Source organism: Arctopsyche grandis, chromosome 3 (genome assembly GCF_051622035.1).
Source record: "Arctopsyche grandis isolate Sample6627 chromosome 3, ASM5162203v2, whole genome shotgun sequence".
Taxonomy (NCBI): domain Eukaryota; kingdom Metazoa; phylum Arthropoda; class Insecta; order Trichoptera; family Hydropsychidae; genus Arctopsyche; species Arctopsyche grandis.
Window position 1 is genome coordinate 22,007,785 of NC_135357.1, and position 19,336 is coordinate 22,027,120.

The 19,336-nt window shown below is 34.5% G+C and overlaps 1 protein-coding gene across 4 annotated transcripts in view; it reads left to right on the forward strand.

Annotated features, from left to right (window-relative positions):
- Positions 1-19,336, forward strand: part of Rhp (GTP-Rho-binding protein rhophilin) — a 60,927-nt gene that overhangs the window by 28,909 nt on the left and 12,682 nt on the right. For 3 of the 4 annotated variants that reach the window (XM_077446671.1, XM_077446672.1, XM_077446673.1), the window contains exon 3: positions 18,821-18,937. In XM_077446671.1, coding sequence (XP_077302797.1) covers positions 18,821-18,937 — 117 coding nt within the window. Of the gene's footprint in view, positions 1-3,453; positions 3,580-7,486; positions 7,636-18,820; positions 18,938-19,336 lie in introns of those variants that run through there. The other variant, XM_077446674.1, reaches the window with a different exon arrangement.

The following is a 19,336-nucleotide window of genomic DNA, read 5'->3' on the forward strand; positions in this document are numbered from 1 at the left end:
ACATTTCATCGCGGGGACAACTCACCGACAGATTTCATGCAAATATTTTCTATCCACAATATTAATCTTTAACGTTTATGTTGATTTTTTGAAATGCATATTGAAACCGTTATTCAAATAGTGAGCGTCGATTATCGGAGATTATACTAACCTACATATCTGTCTGGTAGCCTGCGCTCATCCTTATTTTCATAATTGATTTTGATGTATAAGGGGAATTCGATCTTCTCTCTTCCATTTGGGCCTCGCAGGGATGTTTTGTATTTGCAGTTCGTTCTTATTTAATGGGACTGGCTGTTGGTGCAAGACATTCCCTACTTTGTATTTTATTACTTGAATTTTTTATTTTATATGCTACTATTATAATGATTTAGTTGTTTATGATTGTGTATAAATGTTTTTTTGTTTGTGTATATGTATGTATGTATATATTTAATTTTTATCATCTCTCTGTATTTTTTTCGACCATTATGATGAATTGGGGATTCCTGTAATGCCACAATGGTCCAAACTTAAATAAATAAATGATTTTTTAATCATATATAGGAGTTAATTATTAAAATTAAGTGAAAACTTTTCTTTCTTTTATCAAAAAATCAATAAATGATATATTTTGTTAAAAAATTTTTACTGCCGTATAATATAATTAAATAGCCAAATCTATCCGCGAGTTGTCCCCGCGATGAAATGGCAGTGCGACGAAATGTCCTAGAACCAGCTTGTTTTCTGTCATGAGCGATATATCATTGTAATATAACTTTTTTTAACAATATTTATGTTCAATATACAAAGTAGTTATCTACGAAGGGGCTGGTTTGTAGGAAACAGGAATCACGGTGGCTGAGCCCCTTGGCCTTGGGGGGCCCCCCAGGAGGACCTTGCCGCTCGAGAGCCCCCAAACAATCCGACCGGGACGCTTTCTTCAGAAGACCTTGTCTCTGTTGTTGTATCTCTTCAACAGACTAAACGCTAATTAGACCAGGTCATACACGATGTACATCTATGTATGTAAAATACTAGTCGTGCTAAATTCTCCTAAATTTTAAGCTTTCCATCACAATTAAGTCTTTCACGACCCTGACTTTTGATGTTGCTATGGTAGTTCCCGATTAATTCAATTTGGTTAGTGATATCACTAACCTTTCAACGCTTATGCTACGATCGCAGTTTAGGTTGTTAACAATTGTTCGATGGATTGATCCTCAATTTAGTGCAGGGCGTGGAGAATCTTATGATATATGGATGTATGTAAGAAAAATAAAATAGAATTTATACTCCACACGTTTGGGGCTGTATTTATATAAAATAAAAATATATGGCGCCGTATATTTTTATTGGCTGCAGTGAACGGGTTGAGATGATGGCAAATTACTACGTGCCGATACACTGCCGATTGAATAATTGCGTAAATATTTGTTTGCTCGTAGAGGTGCTCGCCGCCGTTAAAAGGTTAACTGTTCTTGTACGACCTGCACTGCAACTATAGCTACTCACAACAAAGCCGACCAGAAGCTGTCAATTTGAGGATCGCTTTTTATTAGTTTTTTAAAATGTTTTTTAACGAAAATGCAGAATCTTTTATTGATAGTTATTGGTAATATGGACGCAAACGAGCATCGAGTATACATACATACACATTTACACTAACACAAACAAATATACGACAGTTTAATAAATGGTCTCTAGGTGTCGAGAATAGTTTTAGTAAAGTGACAGTACACATAATATATGCAACCAGTGATTGTTACATCGAATAATATACTGAATTCGGCGGACACTCCTTTTGATAAACAAAATTACATTAAGTTACTTGTGAAAACTAGGGGTGGCAATTTTTAGCGTTTATTGCAATGTAAACACTACGATATAGAACCGGCTCGATAAATATGTACATGATAGCTCGGAGAAAAATGTGTTAAAAAAGGACATCTTTGACTTTTCAAATTTGCTAGATAATTATTTATTTGTATTTTAAAGCAATAAAATATTACAATCAATAAAGAAAACGTTTGACTGTTGATTCCAATACTTAATTTTATCACAACGTTACTAGATTTTGAGTTAAAGATTGCAAAAGGCAAATTTCTGTAAAAATTGCGCATTTTTTTAAACGCTTATCTATGTATATATATGAAATTGAATGTCTGTTTGTATGTCTGTCTGTCTCGTATAGGCTCCTAAACCACTCAACCGATTACGATGGAACTTTCAGGATTTGTTGTATGCCTGTTTGGAAAGCTTAGTGTGAAAAAAATTGGTACAACCCCCTTAATTACGATTTTAGCGACGCAAAAGTTTTAAGCGCCATCGTGTAGTCAAGGAAATGTGTTCGTTGGTAATCACGTTACCAGTTGGTTTATGTCGACACGGCTTTGAAGAGACGTTATTTGAGCTCCAACCAATACTTGAAACGGGCACGGGAACGGAAATTGCATGCTTTATTCTGGCATTGCAATGCATGCCGCAATGAGCTAATATCTCATAAACGAGATAAAACTAACAAAAATCATGGTAATATTCGAATTCAGTGGATCAAATTGAAGATTGATTTCTCCGCTCCGGTTATTGTTATTAAACAATTATTTTAAATTGAAGTATGATTATCTTAGATACATAGATGTGCGAGTCAAATGTGCTGTAAGCTAAAATTTTTACCAAGAAATATTAATCTTTTTGATTGAATATTAAATTCCAAAATATGTTTCATGTAAAAAAAAATCCGCAATAAATTCATACAGCCTGCAGAAATGCACTGCAGCGAAGTATATGAATAAAAATAAAAAGGCATTTTTACATACATACAGTAAAAAATTTGGCTCTTATTTCCATTCAATTTATATTTTTGGGTTACTTTGATTTATACTATTGGATTACTCTGATTTAACTGCAATCTCGCAAAATTTTATTTTCATACAATTCAGAAGTGCTTCTTTTTTTCGGTGTGGAAAATGGGATTAATCCTTTCTTTGCGTTATTGTTTGATGTTTTAAAGTTTAACCTACACATTGACTAATCATCTCTTCAACACATGTACATATGTAGATATGTAAATACATATATATATAAACATTTTTTCTATATGGCCGATAAATAATGTAAATTTGAATAGCTGTGGGATCAAACAAATATACTGTCAATTGAATATAAATATGTGTGATCTGAACGTCTACATAAATCAAAATGTCTTTGATTATAGCATATGCTTTGAGCTTCCGCAGTGTCGAATTTATGCTTATGGTTAGTTTGTGGGTCAAAAATAATTGGTCAACTCTAAGCATCTGTTCAACTTTTTTTATTCCAAGTCGATAATATTTATTGGGTGCTATGTTTATAATATAATGAGGCTTAGCAATCACACTGGACATTGTCAGGTTGATACAACAGGTATGACGATGCACCCAGGAAACTACTGGCCCATGTCGAGAGTAACCGCGAGGAAAGACCAGCTGGTTCATTCGTTCGAAGTGCTCTCGACAGAGCGGACGCGTCGCGAAAGCTCTCTTTGTGTTGATTAATTACATTATTTATGTCATAAATTGTTTTCAAGTACAGTCGTCCAAATTCGGCAAATCAGTGACGGTAGGTTTGCGCAATGCGATTTTAAACAGCGCAAAATTGGCGCCACAACCGGTAAAGTTCGATTGGTTAACCGAATCTGAATTATGAATTGATTTTAAATTTAATTGCAACGCGCTTGTTCTTCCGGTGGTTTATGAACATAATGATTTTACTTGGACTATGGTAGCGATGTTTAGTATGAGTTTGGAATGAGATTGAAATATGAGCGATTGCCTTTTATTTGATGATTTGGGAGTACTTGGACCTCGAAAGGCCATGATGCAACAGACAACCTTATTCGGTAGCATCTTAGCAATGCGATCATGACCACAGGCGTTCGTGAAAGTTCCTCGAGAGCCTCTCTTCTCGATTCGAAAGTTCAGTTCGGCACGAGCCAGCACTCGAGCAGCGCGAATTTCGTAGTTGTGTGAAAGTCCGTCCGTATACCGTCACAAAATAATACAATTAAATACATATAAAAGTGAACCTTAAGGGCCTAAACTGATAGTAGATTGAAAATGACGCCCTATCAGTTTACAATCGCAGTATTTGTTAGTGATTTGTAATCGTTGTGAAGGAAGTGAACGCAGATTTGATCGATATTTGGAACTATTTAGTTCAATTGTGTTCAAATTTATACTTTTGTGTGTTTTGTATACTATTCATTTTTATTATTTATGTTAATAAAATATAAAGCGTTATTGTATTAAGGACTGGGTGTGATTATTATAAATGAAAAGGGACCTTACCCTTCGAACATATCAAACTATTTTTCTTCTTATATAAAAGTATTATATTTTAAAGCATGATCTATATATATATATAAAATACCAAATTGAAATTTCTAACAATTTAAATCATACAATACATTATTGATAACACGTTTTATTCAATTCTGCCGTCCAAAAATCATCCCCTATCTACTAAGGTTTTGAATATGCTTGGGGAATTCTCAAACTCTTTATAACAGTGTTATTCATTTCATGGTTTCGACCCCGGTATATGAAAACGATTTTCCGGGCAATTACAGAAAAAACATTATATCCTATTACTACATATGTATGTGAACTGTAAATCTGGTCTAATATAAATCATTTAGATGATGTTTTATAATTTGGAGTAACTCTTATATACTCGTGTCTGGTATAAATTTTATAAAAAATAATATTATTTCGCTACCGCATTAAAGTATCTATAAATTTCTCCAATCAGTGATTGCTTACTTCATTAAATTTATTTCGATACTCAACATTTTATATTTCCTGTGCAGTGGAGCCAGAAAGCGATACTAATTGAACCATAGCGGTTTTACAGATCAACGTTGTAAAAGTTGAGTCGTAACTTGCCGGTACATATGATGTTTATAATTTGAATCCGTGTTTTGATTTAACGTGAATGCACTCTATGGGATATCTCATTGCAATCCGTGACATAATGTTTGGCATATTGTTTTCGATTCGTTTCGTCAAACTCACCTGTTCTTCGGACTATTGCCATAAAATAAAAAAATAGTCCATACACAAGGAAGTAATAGTGCACTAGAAGTCATTCACTTGAGGCTGCGCTTCCGCTTAGCGAACCGGTGATGTTTTAATGGCGATGGTGGCCGCAGCGGTCAGCATCGCACTCATTGATATAACTGGTTCTGCACATCGCGCCAAAGGATAAATAAGATGAAAAAGATGCGTACAAAAGAAAAGAAAAAGCGTGGATGCCGCCGCGAATAGATCGATCTCAATAAAAAACCTATTAAGTGGATCGTTCGACAATAGTATCAGTTGCTGACAACATTTGTCAACGACACAAATTGGTTGAAAATTTCTTTACGCAAATTGGAAACCCCACACATTGTATATATGTACATAGTTCTCAGAAGCCCAAGTTTTCTTGTAAAAAAATACCATTTTGATTAGATTTCCACCTCCTCATTGTTATTATCATTCAAGTTGTTTATGATTCAATAATGATAGAAACACCTTATTTGTGCTCCATAATATATTAACAGAATACATTAATTAGTCGACTGTTCTGAATGAAAATATGATCATTTCATATTAAATAAAGACGCTTTTACTGTTTTTAATTCTGCATAATAATTAAATTTACTAAATCTATTGACTATGTATATATGTAGTGTATTTTCTAATCTATCAAAGCTCTATCTGTTCATTTCCATTTCATCAAATATTGCCCATTGATTGTAGCAACCAATTGACATCATAATTATAATATTTTAAGAATTGAATTTCGCGATTACGAAAAAGGCCCTTTCACTGCTCAAAGACACAAATTCGGGAAAAATAATTATGATCGCTTTTTAATTATATAAATCTGCGTGCACAGCGTCGTTTTGTTTTAGAAAGGTCGTTTTATTTTATATTAACTTCATTTTTGTTTGAAAGTCGATGGTTCGGGACCGCTGGTTTAACTAAGCGCCGATAAATAAATAGTCGCAAAAAACCGGACAAATAATTATTATTCAGCTAGGAATGTGGGTCACAGTTACATTACGGCACCATCTACTGTTATCTCTGGATTGGGAAATGATTAGCACTCTCTCATTAGACACCATGTTTACTGTGAAGTTAGCGAAATTGTATAAATGCATAAAATAAGCATTCATATATGTATATATATATGCATTGCAATTGATCAATTATAATTTTAAATTAAATTTTATTCGACATTCATTACCTACGTAGGCTTCTAATCGAATTAAATTTGTATTATTATTATCTCTGTAATTTTTCAGTCACACTCAATCAGAGTGTGCGTGCCGCCAAAGAACAACAAACAAAACAATTAATAACGTGTATAGGGGCGGTCGCTTCTCAGATAAGATCACTTCAATATTTACGACCGTTTTATCGAACCTCTAATTACCTCTAGGAGGGTTGGACTTGTGGTGCAATTAAACACGAACCGGCAATTAAACGAACGTGATTCGAGATCCGACACGTGTCCGCGGCCAGACACCAACGGGTTATCGAATTAGTAGTATTTTACTATTATATGAATGTAGTATCAGTATCAATATTTATGCTCGTTTCGAAAGCGATAGCATTACTTATATTTTCATGAAATGAAACATTAGATATTTTGGACCCTGTGCAATGTTCATGAATACTTACAGCTCATTTTAGCTCAGTTCTCCAGCTTCTTCATGCGAATGCATAATAGCTGTAATTTTACTATCTGTTGTATTCAGGTTTGAAAATGCATTGTTTTACTCTGCAGTATTCAAATGTCGCAATTTTATTTCGACTGTTTCAAAAATTGAACTAAAAAACGGTTGAGCGGACGTCGACGTCGAAATAACTAGCAATCAGCGGTGCGCGTTGATTTCGGTGTCGTCGTCAAAACTGCTCTTCCTGGTCGATTGTTGATCGGTGAAAGGAGCTTGAATACCAGCGAAAGGTCCAATCAACTAGTTGCTCGTACGTTGATCTTCAAAACAATACACGTTCTTAATAAAAAAAAATCGCTGCGGTCATAAGAATAACTTGATTTGTGTTTGGCGCTTTCTACGTAGAGCCGCTCGATGTCTAAATAATACTACGGTTGGTTCAAATGATTCTTTGGAGTTGTAAAATATAGTATCGCCGTTTACCATTCAATAAATTTTTTGGTCGGATCAACTTGCACGGTCAGGTCAGAAGTGTTCACGCAGGTAACCGTTAGTTCACACGTTCACTTGCCCGTTAAAGCGAAATCTTTAGTTAAAATAACTGTTCCGCGTCCAGATAAACTCGCTGCCTTTGTAAATCAATAATAGCGGGTAATTAATGTCTTCGAGATGGTTTCTAAAGCTGTATAAGAGGAATAAGAGTATAAGAGGAACCAATCGAACTACCGTCTATCGCAATACATATTATTATTCAATCAATGATCTGCAAATCATTAAAGTGATTAATTCATTTTGTTTAAGTGTCGTTAGCGATCTGAAAAAAATACCTTACAGTGTGGTTTAAAAATGTGAACTATTCGAAATGTACGTTTAAAAAAAAACAAAGTGTATCGTCAAGAAAATAAAAACAAAAAACGATGCTTCTTCTCCCAGACGTTACAATGCCTCAGGTAAGTTCAAATATATTGACCTTTAAAAAATTTTTCACGTATAATTTGTTGTTATGCGCATATTTGCATAATCAATAAATCAATTCTAACTGCCTAGTTTCAAAAAGAATATATGGAATGCGTAGATTTACATGTTTTATTTTGTGAATGTTATGTAGTATATTAATTTTCTATATGTTAGTGTGTTAATTGTTATTGGCGCCGTTCAAATACTAATCTAATTGTGAGTGCATACGGATTTAAATATTTAAAATGTGATTTGCCTTATTCATTCCCTCATCTTGTATTCAGTGTTTGAAGTCGTTTGCTATAGTTATGCAACTAGGTCGCCGTGTTCAATTCGGTTAGATCGTGAATTTTCCGGTAAATTAAATACAGTTCCGTTACTCTTCGGGCGATTTTCACGCTTTACATAATATAATTCGTTCGATTTATTATTATTTTTATTTCCGTAATATCGATTACGTAGTCATAAAAGTAAACCGCTTTTTGCCGACGAGAAATTCGACAACTTTATGCGAAACATAAACAATGAACGGAGACTTCAGCGGACGGGGAGACGCGAAACCCGATCGAGAAATTCTACATTTTAATTATTTTTGTCGTTTTTATTCGTCAATTTAACGGTATTTTTCTAATCAAATGATACATTTTAGTAATTAAAACTTTTTAAATATTATTTTAATCAAAAGCATAAAATATTCCATTTTAAAAAGACGATTTTATCATCATCATTATTCACTTCTTACGAGCTTTCTTCCAAACAAGTCTGCAGACAGTCCTGGTTGTGAAAAATGCCACTTTGTGAATGAAATCGACACTGCTTATGTATTTTCACACGTTCAAAATTTAGTGAACCAACTTTTGTTTATTTAGAAACTGATGTATGTATTTACAATAAGCGATATTTTTTGTGTTTTACTAACTGATCTGTGAGTGCGTTTGTAATGTTTTCATTAATCAAATATCTATGGACATATTTATATTATCAAGATTACACATTTTTTAAAGTTTTTGCTGTAGATCCATTTTTATATTGAAAATATTAGTTCATTACAAGTTTGGGCACGGTGAAATCGTGATGTTCGTTTCGTGTGATTTACGAGCGGACAACAGCTTAAAAAATTTTTCGAACGGCCGTCCGATAAAATGACGTAACAATTTTCAATACTTCCACGCGCGAAAGACGAAATAAATTACGAGTTAAAACGTTTTGACGAAACGCCGTCAAAATATTCGTAGTGAGAAACGGCATAATTGGCATTGTTGTCGGCCCCTTGAGCATTGTATTATAGTTATTTATGGAGTTATTATGGGCATCTCTAATGGAATTTCGTGGCTTGTTAATGGAGTTCAACGGTTACGAACCATCGATCTCCAATGATTGAAACTGTGAGAAAGAAGCGCCTCTTAAAATTTAGATAGGAAAACACAAAAAAAATATAGTAAATAAATTCTGTCATATTATTTTAAAACCATATTCTATTCATTTTATCTTAGATATAACCAATCAATAATTTTCTACAATTTGAACTTTATACGTTCATTGTCGATTAATAGTTTTATTTTTAAGATACATGCATATGTACATATATTCTCTCTAGATATAAGTCACGATGCGTTATGGTCTGTATGTTCAATGAATTCGTCAATTTTTGCACCAAAGCATGCATCAATGGAAGCAAAGTGCGGCCACACATAATATGTACCTCACACGTACCGTAAATACATAGAGATCAAGGTTTTAGTGCTTTTAAAACATCAATTGCACCATATCACAATGGCGTATTGATAATGGCATACCACAAGATCGTATTGCTTGCTGATCGAAAATAATCATCGATTGCAAGGATAAGGACCGATAAGGACTGAATGGGTATCTCGATTGTAAGTAACTTTGGCTTTTATTTCATACCAGAGTTTTGGAAAATAACTGATATATTAACATATACTATATCAGTTGTTATCTTTAAACCTTTCCAACGTGCTTCGAATGCTATATGATTCGCTAGTATGAAGCATTCTTATATATTCCTCTATTATATCAAGTGATAGAATCCATTGATTGAGAGTTGAGGGAATGTAGAGCAGGTTTCTCAGATAGATTGATTCGAGTCCTTAAATCTTGATCAATACCTCCTTATAGTATAGTTTACGGTCGCTCACCTCTATCCTAATGTCTACCAGCTGGGAGCACTAGGTTATATTTCCCTCGAGTCACAACGTTGAGTATATTTTGGAAAACACTTTTACAAGTTAATTCGGTTAACTTACAAAATTATTTTAAGTTTGGTTACTTTACAAAGCTAGTTAGGTTGGGTTGCTGAACAATTCTCAAATTCTTGCAGAATTGAATTTCATTGTTCCAAAGCCAACTCGGGTACCTTATGTTACCTAAGTTATGTAGATGCCGCAGTTTGTTCTCTTCTCCTGTGGCACGTGCCAATTTGATGGCTTTCATCACCTGTCGCAAGAGGCATCAAGCTTCTCAACCAGATTTCTGTTAGTTTGGGTCTGTTTAATTTAAGATATGCTGACCTGGTTGAGGGATTGTTTAATTTGAGATCGTTTATCTGTGTTCATTATCTTATTTTGTTTTTGCATCCGCGTTTTTTATTTTTTAACTATTTTATATATTTAATAAGACTTGGAGAATTCTGTAATGTTACTATGGTTAATAAAATATATGATCTTAGGACGCGATGTGAGCATTTGTATTGATTGTGTTACAATTCATTGTTATTCCACGACATGTTTGACAAACAAGAAATTCATTTTTCCTTCACATGTATAGATACATACATCATACGTATGAATTATGGAATACCCTGTGCGCAACTAGAGCGAGTACAGTAACCCCATCAACAGGTGCAAATTTCTTACAAAGCACAACAACACTTCCTCGCTGAGAATTAAACGGTACCTCGGACTGATGATGATGATTGCGATAATTACATTCGCACACACACCCCGGCATGCATTCACGCGCACACGTGTGCTATGTGTATAAACACTTGCACATAGCTATTTTGCCGTAATCGCATTATAGTCGAACAAGTACCTATGTATGTATGTTCATAATTACGAATGGGAAATGTTAGCATTGACCCAAAAGTACCGATCGACTTCTTCCATTTTTATTTGTCGGCGAAACGAGTGCTATCTTTCATACTAGACTGTAACACTTCTTGCGCGAATCGTCGTCCGTCATCAATATTTATGATTTTTCGGCGAGTCGCCCCCGTTTGCGAAACGCGCATTTTAATTTCAGTTCGTTCCAATTTGTAGTTAACTCTAACCGCCATTTCAGTTATAACAGCTTCCAATTTGATAGCTGCAAAACCAATGCTTACTCATCACGTTGTGATGCTGAATGGTTTTTTTTTCGAATGTGGTTTCTGAATATTGAACGATATTGTTTGTTCTTATTGGTGGTCAACTGAGGAAACGAGACCAAAAGTGCATCTTCAGCGATGCGGTGAGGCCGTAGATGCAAGAGGTGCATGTTAAATTATGCGAGTCGAAGAACATCTACCAACCGCGTCGATGATGATGATGATGATAATGACGATATGTAATGATAGAGAATACTGAAAAACAATACCGGCACTTGCATGGATAGCTATATAGCGAAAGATTCTCAAATTCATATTATAGGTAGCAACATTTCAAATTATTTTCCAGTGCACTCAAAGAAGTATGGAATGCTGTATGCTCGGCATAGTGAGTTAATGGTTAGCGTGTAATGTTTCTCAAATTGTGTGGTTTATGTAAATAAAACCATTAGCATAGCTCAGTGGTTATCGTATGATGCTAAAAGCTGAGGGGTGACGGGTTATATCTCTGTCTATGCTGCTGGCCAGACCTTGGATATGTGACTCCAAGGTCGGTCGATTCCTTTCAGATTTTTGCTAATTTAACTGATTTAATTGAAAACGGTTCCAAAAAATTGGCAATCCTATCCTTATTTCTCACAGAATTTGAGTTTACAGCATCTCAAAATTTGTTGATATTTAAAGTGCTCCAAAAAAATTTGTTCAAGGATGTCTCTATGATTGTTAATCGATATTTGTAATTGGCCTTGAATAATACTTATGTACAATTTTTGACCATAGATTTTGTGTATAATAAAATAACAATGTATAAAAAAAAATACGGAATTCGTGGTTAAGAATAAGGTTAAGATAAAGGTGGTTGATGTTATAGTGAGAGTAAAGATATTGAAATGGCAATTGGTAGGTCATGTAGCTAGAAAATTGGACGATAGATGTATGGAAGAAGTGCTCGAATTATACCCGAGAGAATGTAAAAGGGTGCAAGGAAGGGCACTAGGGAAATGCGTGAGATCAGAAAAATGTGTGGGATGAGATGTATGAGAGTTTCTCAAAACAGAGACAAATGGAAGCCTGTTGGAGAGGCCTTCATCCAGCAGTGGATGCCGAATGACGATAATGATATCATTCTGTAACCATTTTTTGACTTTGAATTGAAATTAAATGAATTTTCGACAAATTCTCATACAAATTTTGATCATGTTAATATGATCGATTAATAGATAATTTATAGTTGAGGTTATAGTGCATAGTGCGTCCATTCACCGTATTGTCACACATTTTGTACGTTGACATTTTTTAAATATATTTATATTTGAGAATAACGGGTCTTTGAAGAAAGCGTTCGAGTGTATGAGTGTTAAAGTCATGTTAATAAAATGAGAAATTAAACCGGTCCATTGAAATGCAACTAATACCATTTCTCACCGGAAACGTCGGAGAACGCGATCGTGAATCTGCACTCGGACATCTCACGGTCAACATCCATCTGTATAATAAACCTCATCCTTAGTAGTGATGAAAATTGTACGGTTTTCGTTTCTCGTAAGTACATATTGTGAATAATTATTGCATTCGATGGTGCTTGAAATTTGTATGTGTAATAGCATAAATATGGACAGTATGTAAATGTGTTGAAATCATTTTTGTAAATATGCAACAAATGGGCCTTCAGTTGGGCAACTGCGGATCTTCTTCCCGCCATTATTCGTCGCTTGCAGTAACACCATGCGGTTTGAATTATGCAAATTTAACGGTTGGTCGCAAATGTGCGCTTTTGTGACCAGATCTTGCGCAACGTGAGCATATATTTATTTTATACTTCTGTCAGCAAATTGACGTTCAGTTGAACGGTTTACCAGTTTGCAAATCGATCAGGTAACCACAGCCGCTCATCTCGCTAATGCATTCGACCCATTCATACTGGCACGAACGGAACTATGTAGTACCTGTTTTAAATATAACTAAAAAAACAATATCTATAATTTTTCTAAACCGTTACTTTTACCTATAGAAACTGATAATATATTATGTTTTGACTTTATCTTCCACTGTTTATTTCGATTTTTCAATTTATTTCTAAGCACGTGCTTAATTACTATTTTCTATAGGGTCAAGCTGGGTCAAGTGCTTTGGCTGGAAATACAGCAGCGTTTTTAAAACCGGGGGGCATTTTAAATTTGCAGAGTATGTGATAATAAGAAGGCAACGGAAAGGTCTGAATGATTGGGAATTTCTAAGAAATTAAGAAAATTTTGGAAAATGCTGGATTTCAAGTGTAGATTAGTACTTCTATAGGCAGAGGCTTAAAACCAACAGTCTGTATATATTTTAAGATTCGTGGATAAACCTCATCAACATCATCATCATTTGCAGCCATTCACTATCCACTGCTAAATGAAGGGCTCTCCAACACGCTTCCACACAACTCTTATCAATCTCACCCCACACACTTTTCTAATTTCATCCAACAATACCCCTGCGGGCCTTCCTTTCACGCTTTTACATTCTTCATTTTCATTCCAGCACTTATTTTGCCCACTTTTCGTCCATTGTTTTAGCCATGTGACTTGCCGATTGCCATTCTAATATCTGTATTCTTTATGTTAACTATATCAACTACCCCTGTCATACTTCTCACCTACGAATTCCGTTTCCTTTTCTCTTCTCGTTATGTTAGGCATCTAGCGTTCCACTCTTCTTTAAGTGCATTGGAATTTAGGATACGTAGAATATGTATTTATTATATATGTATATTTTAAAGGACCATGAACTTGGATGAAAAATACGTGTGACCCCCAAAATATGTGTGACATCTACACATTCCTTATCAAAATCTACACAGATTTCCATTAAAAATCTATCCTGCTCATCAAAATGCATTCTTGAATGGAAAAAGTCACTCGCCTCTAATTCTGATATCAATCTGGGCCAATACATCATTGCCTATGGTCATCTTCATATGAAGATGACAAGGTCGGGATTACATGAAATCGAAGTACGCATTCTTCATTATTTACTCATTATTAGAAAAAGATCCACAAGTTTTCACCCTTCTTGATCCTAGACCTCTGAGACTGAGTATATCATCCTCCAACGTGAGTTCGCGAAGTGGCTTTTAAATAAATCTTCTCCGACAGCGCTGATATCGCTGCAGTGTCCAGCAAAGTGCGTATTGTTACATTATCTATTGTTTTTGATTTGTATGAAAAAAGTAAGATTTGTAATCTCACTTTTTCGACTGTGAACCAAATATTGCGGCAGATAATGATCATTTTTTATGGATCAATAATGAATATTGCGTCATTGCGTAAACTTGTATAATTTCTTCATGAACGAGGAAGTACTAAATACATAGTGGCCAGAAGCGCACCTGACAACTTTCAATATTCTCACTATGTTCATTATTAATTTCGTTGTGTAATTTTTGTTCAATAATAGTCGTGATCCAGCCTCACATTATTATCTAACAATGTTGACCCGGTGACGAAATTTAAATTAGTTCAACAACCTCGCGTTATAACACACGCTCTTTTCCAGCTGTCATATGTTTTAAAACGTGCTTTATGTTACTTAATCCGAATATCTGTCCACGTTCGCGATTTCTCCTTGGCCAGATGCACACATTTCCGTACATTTTTCATATTGTCTTTGTAAAAATATAATATGGGATAGTGAAAGCTCTTAAGGTTATGATTGCAATATAAAGTAGGTGGTGTGTTTTAATTTGTTTTATTCATAAGCTTCCGTCGCCATTCAAAACACGACGATGCATTGTCGCTCCTCACGCACAACAAAACACCGTATGCATTTTACAAACCATTCAATTTCTATTGCCAACTAGGAAATTGACACTTGCGGAATACGAAATCGGCATGCGAAATACAAAAATCGGTATGCTATCGACCGATTGATTCTGTTTTTTTTTTTCGTTTCGCTTCGTGACTCTAATAACATCCGACGGTGATCAAAGTATAGTTAGAATTCGATTATAGTACTGGAAGACTAACTTCCGGAGATTAGAAACTTACCAAAAGGAAAGTTAATTTTGACTTATTGTTATACTTAAGGTTGTATTATGTCGATGTAGAATTATGTCGTATGTGCGCAAATGGTTTCGCTTTTTTATTGCTGTAACTTATTACTTATCATGATGATGTGTGACGAGATCGATCTCATCGATCGATATCATATTGGTAATTTTCCAAAATTTGAAAGTCCAAATCCATATTCTATTCTTGAAATTGTATGTATGTACAATGTACATTGTACATATATGCTACAGTTGAAGTGTATCTTCCAGTTTTAATATATTTTGACTAGTTGGAATATATTCCATCTAACCTGGTATCAAGTTCCGTTATAGTGGAAGTGTATTTTCAGTTGTAATATATTTTAACTAGTTTTAATATATTCCACTTAACCTAAGTAAGTTTATTCATATGGCGAATTACATTCCAACTGGTCAAAATATATAATACAACTGAAAATACATCTTAAATACAAGTTGGGACCAGAGAGGCTAGATTTTCGTGAACACTTCACTCGACTAGTAAATTTAGTTGGAAAGTGACTTTTTTGTTTTGAACGTATTTTGAGTTATCGTAATACGGTTCTCTTTACCTTTATTCGGAATACCTAGTAAACACAAACGCATTATTGAATTCCAAAGAATTCGTAAAAATATCAGATTGTCAAAACTCAGCTGTTATATGTATTACAACTCACGCACATTGTTGAAAGTGCATTTTCGCTTGTAGAATTATAATTTACTAGTTTAATTGTATTCGAGTAGGAATTACCTAAAACGCCAGTTGGAATATACGTATTTTTAACTGGAAATACACTTCAACTGTAACATATACATTTTATATAGTTCTTTCTATACTAACATCAAGCTTACTAATTTCAATTTATTTCATTGCCATACTGTCTTATCCGATACTTTTTTGAGAAGTTGATCATCAAATGTTTGAAATTACCCTAAAAATATCACCCCCGAGTTTTCAATATTATTTCTTTCGAAGAATAAGCCACTTGTTTATCATAAAAGGTTATAAACAATAACCATTTGCCCACGCCCACCTCTATGTGGAGTACCTGTACATTGTGACCGATGACGCGTGAAATGTTACGGTAACGGAAGAGCGCACAGCGACAACAAACTGCTATTTCGTGAGCCACAACCCTCCCATAATTATTAGGTTTCAATGTGTAATTTGTACAGAGTCTGTGTAATATTGTACCGTTTTCACCGAGTGTCAGTGCGAGGTAAAAGAGTGCAGATGCGCCATCGGCTGTGACGCCACGAATATGTCCACCACTTTCAAAGCATGTGAATCAATGTATTGTACCTACATACCGAATGACTTGATTATACTCATATAATCTATTCATAAAGAGCCCAACATAATATACTCAACAATAATATACTCATAAAGAGTCCAATAGTCGATCCAAATTTTCAACCTCTGGAACATATATACTAGTTCCGAAATATTTCGAAACATTGTATCAATCGATTGAAAAACTACTTAAAATCACGCGAGAGTATAAGTGTTTCAAATTATCGTATTTAGTTTATATATTTTTTAACTCGAACTATTCTAGCGTGTACAAATGATGCATTGCTAACTAAACGGTGTACATATGTAGTGCGATTTATACGGTACAATCACCACTTGTTTCTCCGACAAGATGTATTTTTTTTTTAGATTTTCTACATTCTTAGTGTCTGGTGTTGTAGTTTAATGTTTAAAAAAATCGATTATTTTAATGGTTGTATGGAAAAATCGAGGTTTTCCACGAAATTTTCCCGTACGAAATACAAGCACCGACCATGCACATGTGCCCATTCAAAAGCTGAAATATGATACTTTTGTGATTCGATAATGTTAAGGTAATGATAAAATCTTGGATTTAATTAAAATTAATTAAGAGAAATGTCAAAATTTGACACCGAACATTGTATTATAATATTAATCGTGCATGCACAGCGGTCAATTTCTAACTTTCACAATATATGTATATTTTTTTGTTTGTTCATTCAATGAGATCTTTTTTTTTAATATTTCGGTTGCGTAGATCCGTGGCCACAGATTAGGACATAAAACGACTCGGTCGGCTTCTGAATACATTAAATAAATACAATTAATTCGTATGCGCGGCCCGCGTATTCGGAGAAACAAATCACACGTGACACGTCCCGCGTGTGTGTCGCCACGATGAAAGAATGCATTTTATGCATAAACATGCACTCATGCAAATCACACGTTACCAAACAGCTGACATTTGAACAGGCACGAGATAAAAAAAAGAGTCGTGTTTGCGAGACCGATATTAAATTTATTTGAATCGACATTACGACGTTGTTTCGATGCGGTGATAAAAATATCCGTGTTTCAATTACAAGGCGGATTGTTTATTAGTCTTCGAACAGTTTGGAAAATCCGGATTTAGTTACAGACGCACTCAGTCTTCTGTGACATTTTTTTGCCGGTTGTTTTTCATTATTTTCAAAGCCGAATTCCACTTTCAATGCGTTCAACCAGGCGTTGAATCGTTTCAGAATACAGTAGCGGTGCGTTTAACCTTTTAAGCGTGTGCTCACGAATTGCTATACAATTTTTTCATACGTAAATGCCGTTTTAATTCACTTGTTAGATGTATGTCAGTTAGTTTGAGTCATACATGTTTTTACTTTATCTATGTATGTACGTAGTAACAATAGATGAATTTTTGTGATCATGCGAAAATTCAAACTCAGAATCGATCACTGGCCACATTTTCATGATCTAGAACAGTGCTACTCAAACTATGGTCCGCGGCCCATTACTGGTCCGTGCACCGGCGGTAATGGGCCGCCGATTATAAACGACTATTATCCAGAAAATGGTCAAGGAGGGGGCCATTTTGAAATGAACATAAAATAATTTAAAATTATGTGATTTTAGATTTGTTTAGATAACATTACAATATATGTAAATAATAGTAGATATGATACTTACATTGTAGTTATTTTTTTTTAAAGAAAACTACTATGATGTAAAACCCCATTCAGGAAAAATGTGTTAATAAATTGAAAGAATGTGAAAGAAATGTTTTTCAATTGATATCTATAAAAATATAAATCCGTTATAAATAATATAATATATATTTAAATATGAAAACTTACAGTATATATGAAATTAAATTCGTCCCAAGCGGGGGGGGAGGGCATGGCACCCATGGCATTTTACTACTTATATTAATACTATTTTTATTTGTTATATGTACAAATTTTCACTCATATACATACATAAACTTTTTATTTAAAAATATGATGCTGGTCCGTGAGAATTACTGAAAAATATATACTGGTCCGCCAGCTGAAAAAGTTTGAGTAGCACTGATCTAGAATAAACGTGTGTATCTGTGTGGCTGTGTATTTTTTTTAAGTCTCTTCTTGTTCTTTTTGCAACAAATAAAAGTATTTTTACCATGTGTATATGTAGAGGAGGAGTAATTGTTTGTGAAAAGTCGTTCAACGACATTGGTTCTTGGGTATTAATTGGTTGTTTAAACGAACGACATGTATGTACTTGCTCGTTTGTTATTCTAAGACAAATTATGTCGATATCTAACCATAAACTTTCACCTTAACAGAGACGCGTGTTTTATTTTCCAATCCCAAGTTAATTCCCTTTCTCTCCACGTGTGTGTGTGCGTGGGTATGTACATAGCTTTCAAGACCAGAATTCTTAACGACGAATTTTGACGTATTCCGCGTAAACGCTGGTTTATTCGCTGTCCATTGTTCGTCGTTTCTTCTGAGAAATTCGATAAATAAAAACTGATTTATGTCTTTTTTGCAGGGTTCGGATCCCCGCGTAGCCACTTGCAGGGGGAAGTTGCAAAACAGGAGATGTCAACTCAATCAAGAAATCAACAAGGAGATGAGGCTAAGGGCCGGAGCGGAGAATCTCTTCAAGGTCTGTATATTTTTTTAATTCAATTTACAATGGTGCATTTCGCAACAGAGAGCATGTCGGTGTGCGTTCTGCCGTGAAAACGATTACTTTTAGATTAATGTTGAGACGTGCCGATGTTGCATTTCATTTTTATAACGCTTACTATTTACATAAGGAAAATTATGAATTGTTATGCCTGAATGAAAAGTTTTCTAGTCGATTGCGTCGATCGCGTTACAATGCGGCGTTATCGCTTTGATCGACGCTTTTTAAACATTCAACCCAAAAATATGCAATTCTCGCAATCGACGATTGGGAAACCGTTTGATTTATAATTTTAAGCGAGGCATAAAGTCGCCTTTTGCCATATGATTTCATTTTGTATTGATTTTAATTTTAATTCATGATATGATTGTAATT